The sequence below is a fragment of the Coenobita brevimanus genome, chromosome 113 (genome assembly GCF_032717465.1).
Source record: "Coenobita brevimanus isolate Jiangsu-jjx chromosome 113, ASM3271746v2, whole genome shotgun sequence".
Classification (NCBI taxonomy): domain Eukaryota; kingdom Metazoa; phylum Arthropoda; class Malacostraca; order Decapoda; family Coenobitidae; genus Coenobita; species Coenobita brevimanus.
The window spans coordinates 583,554-590,000 of NC_137066.1; the positions used below are offsets into that span (position 1 = coordinate 583,554).

General features: G+C 45.0%; 1 protein-coding gene across 1 annotated transcript; it reads right to left on the reverse strand.

Annotated features, from left to right (window-relative positions):
• Positions 1-905: 905 nt before the first annotated feature.
• Positions 906-6,007, reverse strand: LOC145418297 (uncharacterized). The gene is made up of 3 exons (XM_080286737.1): positions 5,977-6,007; positions 2,737-2,969; positions 906-1,445 (listed from the first exon to the last, which is right to left on the reverse strand). Coding segments are annotated over exons 1-3 (426 nt in total). The 5' UTR covers positions 5,979-6,007; the 3' UTR covers positions 906-1,254.
• Between the last annotated feature and the right edge of the window lie 440 nt (positions 6,008-6,447).

Sequence of the window (6,447 nt, forward strand, 5' to 3'; positions counted from 1 at the left end):
GTGTATGTATGTAAATTATGTATGTATGCATGTATGTAAATGTGTGTATGGATGCATGTGTTTGTAAAGTTGTGTGTGTGTGTGTGTGTGTGTGTGTGTGTGTGTGTGTGTGTGTGTGTGTGAGGGTCAATATTTTATCTATCTATCTGTCTATCTAGTTACCTGCCTACCTAACCTACCTACCTACCTACCTACCTACGTGCCTGTCTGTTTGTATGTCTGTCTACCTACCTACCAATACATCCATTCATCTATCTATCTATCTGTCTATTTATAAAGCAGTAAATATATATAAAACTATGCTTGTGAGATGGCCCAGGATTCCAGGAGCTGATATGTAGTGTGGATGAGTGAGTGGCCCATTTAATATTACTATTATTATTATTTTTTTGTGGCCTAACCTCCTTCCATAGTTTTAGATGGTGGTAGTGATGATGATGATGATGATGAGGAGGAGGAGGAGGTGGTGGTGGTAGTGGTGATGATAATGATGATGATGATAATGATGATGATGATAAAAATAATAGTAATAATAATAATAATAATAATAGTAATAATAATAATAATAACAATAACAACTAACAACAACAACAATAAAAAATACATATAAAACGAGGACCCCCCAAAAGAAAAATCCTTAACACCTTTCAACCGTTTATTTAGCCAGGGAGACAAAAAACCCACAGTCTCATCTATTGAAAAAAAAAAAAAAAAAAAAAAGAATACGTAGACGAGGACAGAAAATTTTTGGACGAAAATTAAAAAAAAATAAATTAATTGGACATTTATAAGACAATATATTTTTTTTCGTACTTTTTCGTTTTTTCGTCGCCTCTTTTCGCTCATGACGTCTCTCTCACTCCACTCTCTCTCTCTCTCTCTCTCTCTCTCTCTCTCTCTCTCCACTCTCTTTTCTCTCTCTCTCTCTCTCTCTCTCTCTCACTCTTTTCTCTCTCTCTCTCACTTTCTTTTCTTTACTCTCTCCTCTCTCTCTTCTTTCTTTCTCCTCTTTTTCTCTCGCTGTCGTTTTGAAAATTGAACAAGTGATGCTCTCTCTCTCTCTCTCTCTCTCTCTCTCTCTCTCTCTCTCTCTCTCGCTCTCAAACTAACTTCCACCATAGCTATTTCTCACTGTACATCCTCTATATCCCCCCCCCCTCTCTCTCTCTCACACACACACACAAACTAACTTCCACCATAGCTATTTCTCACGGTACATCCTCTACCCCTCTCTCTCTCTCTCTCTCTCTCTCTCTACGCCACGGGGGGGTTGTTGGGGTCGCAGTGGATGGCATTGAAGCTGTCTCTGCCCAGGCCAGTGGCCAGTCTCTCACACTGAGCGGCGTCCTGCCTCACGTACTTCAGCAGCGCGTTGGTCACCTCCCTCCTGATGGCGCTGCAGTCCTGGCACGTGAAGCCGGATTTAGACTCCTGCACGATGGCCCCTGCAGTTGCAAAGAGGAATTATGCATATTAGCTGGGGTTCTGGCATTCATTCATTCATCATCCAATCCTACATTGCCCCATGAGGAGCGTAGGAGCCCCGGGCTAGGCAAGTTGGTCCTGACATTTAAGATGAGAGTGACCAGCCTCACTCATCCCTGAGTGGCATTACATGAGCAGTAAACCCCAACCATCCCTTGGATATAAACCTTCACTGGCTCAATCCAATTGGAGCGCCATAATTACCCACTAAACCACCAGGCACCATAATTTGGTTATATGGTTACCACCCAGCGTAGTAAACGGTTTCCTGGTGTACAGGAAACCATTTGGCTTGTTACTCAGTGTAGAGTCACCCACAGGCTGAAGGAAGAGGAAAGAATGAAGGAAAGAAAGACAGAAGAGGGAGTGTAAATTACCCATAGGCAGAAGGAAGAGGAAAGAATGAAGGAAAGACAGCAGAGGATGAAAGGAAAGAAGGATGGAGGAGAGGAAAGGGCAGACACCCGAGAGCAGCACTACATCGAGTGAGGGGATGATTCTTGCAATAATCTAAAAATAAATCGCTAAGAAAAAGGTGTTAGGGATCAGTCTTGGAGACACTTAAAGCCTAATTTCGACTGTTGCGCGATAGCCACTGGAGTTGCAAGGAAGGAATTTATGCATATACGTGCTGTTCTTGCAATATTTAAGTATCTAAATTGTAATAATCTAATAATAAATCACTAAGGAAATGGTGTTACGGATCTCAAAGCCAAGTTCAGACACCTGTACGATGGCTCCTGCAGTTGCAAAGAGAGGTATGTTGACCTAAAATATCTTAAAATAATGTTAAGATAAATCGCTAAGGAAAAGGTGTTAGGGATTGGTCTAGAAAACAGAGCTGAATTTAGACTCTTGCAAATGGCCCCTGCAAACAGAGGATTTATTTAGAAGTGAAGTCATGGGTGTGAGAAATAAATCGCTAAGGAAGAGATGTTAGGGAGCTTGGAAGTGAAATTTTGATGTCAGATTGGAGAAATGATTTGGCTAGTAACCAAGGAGACTTTGCTTCCTCATCTTCATTGCTGAGTTGTGGCAGTAACACTAGAATATGATGCTAGTCACGAAGAAGTGCTATGGAAAGGATGTAGAGCCGTAATACTTTCACTTTATGCCACTGAACTTTTAAATGCGGTAGTATTGGAGAGAGAGAGAGAGAGAGAGAGAGAGAGAGAGAAATAGATAGACAGACAGACAGGGAAATAGACAGACAGATAGATAGGTACAACACTAAAATCCACTCCTCCTTACTTCTCAGCAGGGGTGCGTGTTGGAAGGGCCTCCTGCTGCAGCGGGCCAAGGTGTCGGGGTCCTTGGCCACCATACACTCCACGAAATCGGGCAGAGGGACGCTTTGTATGACGCCAAACACGCTGTCCCGCACGTAACCCTCGCCCAGGCTCTGAATGATGCTGTCGATGTCGATGATTTCCTGGCTAACGACGCAGGACACGAGGAGAGCCAACGCAAAGGCCACACGCACCCTGGAAGGTAGGCGTGGGGTTGAGGTGGTGAGAGGAAAAGCATAGGAGGAGGAAGAGAGAGGGAAGAAGAGAGGAGGAGTTTAGGAGGAGGAGAAGGGTACGAGGAGAGCCAACGCGAAGGACACGCGGGCCCTGGAAGGTAGGCGCGGTGGTGAGGAGGAGAGGAGAGGAGGAAGAAGTGTAGGAGGAGGAAGAGAGAGGGGAGAAGAGGAGTGAAGGAAGAGGATAGGAGAGGAGGAGGAGAAGCTTAGGAGGAGAGAGAGGAGAGGAGAAGTGTAGGAGGAGGAGGAGAGAGAGAGAGAAGGAGAACTGTAGAAAGAGGATAGGAAAGGAGGAGGAAGAGTGGTTAGATGAGGGGTGATGGTGAGGAGAAGTGTAGGAGGAGGAAGAGAGAGGGCAGAAGAGAGGAGGAGAGAGTGGAGAGGAAGAGGAGAGGAGAAGTGTAGGAGGAGGAAGAGAGAGGGCAGAAGAGAGGAGGAGAGAGTGGAGAGGAAGAGGAGAGGAGAAGTGTAGGAGGAGGAGCAGAAGGGTACGAGGAGAGCCAACGCGAAGGACACGCGGGCCCTGAAGGTATGGGTGGGGTTGAGGGGTGGTGAGGAGGAGGAGGAGGAGGGGAGAAATGTAGAAGAGGAGAGAAGTATAAGAGAAAGAGAAGAGAAGTGTAGGAGGAGGAGAGAGGAAGAGGAGGAGAAGGAGAAAGGGGAAGTGTAAGAGGAGGAGGAAAAGTGTAAGAGGAGAAGTGAAGGAACAGGATAGGAAAGGAGAAGGAAGGTGAGGAGGAAGAATGGTTAGTAGGAGGATGGATAGATTACGAAGTGGAGGAGGAAGAAAGAGTAGTAGTTGTAGTAGTAGTAGTAGCAGAAGAAGGAGGAGGAGGACGAGGAGGAAGAAGGATGGCTAGAAGAGTGGTTAGATTAATAATAATAATAATAAAGTACAATAACCCACACAAGTCCCAGCCTCACTTATAAGTATGCTGGCAAGACTGACGTGAGATGCATAGTAACGTGACAGTAGCAACTCTCTCTCTCTCTCTCTCTCTCTCTCTCTCTTTCTCTCTCTCTCTCTCTTTATTTTCTCTAAGTGTTTGTGTATATTTTCTCTCTATTTTGTGTCTTTATTTTCTCTAACTTTATTATCTCTGTGTTTTCTCTCTATATTTATTGTCTGTCTTTATTTTCTCTAACTTTATTTTTGCCTCCGTTTTCTCTACGTTATTTATGTGGTAACCAAAATAAATCGCTCGGGAAAAGGTGTTAGGGAGCATGTAATTAATCGTGTGTGTAGCGTGACAACAAGAGTACTTTAGTTTCCCCTTCCCGTTTTCTCTCTCCATGTAAATTATAGAAAATGGGATGTGGAGAGGATGGAGAGTGAGAGACTGACGAGGAGAGTGTGTGAGTGAGGTGGAGGGGGGGAGAGGGAGAGGGAGGCCAAGGATGAGATGGAGGGATGGAGTGGAGAGGATGGAGAGAGAGACTGACGAGGAGAGTGTATGTGAGTGAGGTGGAGGGGGAGAGAGGGAGGGGGAGGCCAAGGATGAGATGGAGGGATGGAGTGGAGAGGTATTTAAGAGAGGGGGGTGTGAGCAGGGCAGTGAAATGGCGGGGGACAGAGCGACATGGAGACGATTTGTTTGTGGCCACCCCTTACGGGATTAAGGCGTCTGGCAATAGATAGATAGTGTTGGGGGAGGTGGTGCTGTCTGAAAGGTCGCGGGTTCGAGTCTTAACTGGGGTATGGAGAGTTTGATTCGAATTTCGTTATAGCCTTAATGAGTTCTATCTTGTATTCAATATGGACGGTGGGTATGAGTGTCAAAGTGGTGATATGAAAGTAGGACTGCTGGGCGGACACACACACGCAAATAAACACACACACACACACACACACACACGAGTCATATCAAAGTATTACAGTAATCACACACACACACACACACACACACACACACACACACACACGAATCATATCAAAGTATTACAGTAATCACACACACACACACACACACACACACACACACACACACACACACGCACACACACACACGAATAATATCAGAGTACTACATTAATCACACACACACACACACACACACACACCGTTTTCGTCACTTCCCGTTTTCTTTATAGCCTGACCTTGGGAGCTATTTTCACTTATCGAATTTATAAAGAATTTTGGGGTCAGACTCAAGTGGGTTTAGGAGAATAAATCGCTTAGGAAAAGGCGTTAGGGAGGCGATTAAAATATACTTGAAAATACTGAAGTGTGATGTAGAAAATAAATCGGTAAGGAAAAGGTGTTTGGAAATAATTGTCACTTAGAGGCATATTATCTCTCTCTCTCTCTCTCTCTCTCTCTCTCTCTCTCCATTACACGTCAGTATAGCCAAATGTAATCAGCTTGGAGGGTGGATTTGACTAGTAACCAAGGAGACTCATTCCTACCTCATAACTAACTCAGCAAAATGATGTTAATAAAAGGACTCTCTCTCTCTCTCTCTCTCTCTCTCTCTCTCTCTCTCTCTCTCTCTCTCACGTAATACATTTTCCTTTATATTTTTCCTTCTAATACTCTCTCTCTCTCTCTCTCTCTCTCTCTCTCTCTCTCTCTCTCTCTCTCTCTCTCTCTCTCTCTCACGTAATACATTTTCCTTTATATTTTTAATTATATAACTCTCTCTCTCTCTCTCTCTCTCTCTCTCTCTCTCTCTCTCTCTCTCTCTCTAAATACATTTACCTTTATATTTTTCATTATATTTCTCTCTCTCTCTCTCTCTCTCTCTCTCTCTCTCTCTCTCTCTCTCTCGTAGTGCAAAGTCAATTTCCTTACAATCTTTCCATCTACTATTCTCTCTCTCTCTCTCTCTCCTCTCTCTCTCGTAGTGCAAAGTCATTTTCCTTACAGTCTTTCCATCTACTATTGTCTCTCTCTCTCTCTCTCTCTCTCTCTCTCTCTCTCTCTCTCTCTCTCTCTCTCTCTCTCTCTCTCTCTCACTTTTACTCACATTTTCTCTGTTCCTTGACGTCTTCTCTCCACCAAAGCACTGAGAGGAATGGTGACGCTCTCCACCTGTCCCTCCCTTATATACCTGAGAAGGACAGGGGGAGGAGGGAGGGAGGGGGGGAGGGGGAGGATGTAAACACGTGCTTGATAGCCTTGAACATCACCTCCCCTCCCCTCCCCTCCCCTCCCCTCCCCTCCCCACCCCACACACATCTATTGTATCAATTAAAGACTCTCTATCTATCTATTTATCTATTGCCAGACCCCTTAATCTCAAACGGAGTGGCCACAATCAAATCGCCTCCACGTCGCCCTGTCCCCCCACAATTTCACTGCCCTGCTTCCAACTCACACCCCCCTCTCTCATATACCTCTCCACTCCATCCCTCCATCTCATCCTTGGCCTCCCCCTCCACCTCACTCACATACACTCTCCTCGTCAGTCTCATATACCTCTCCACTCCATCCCTCC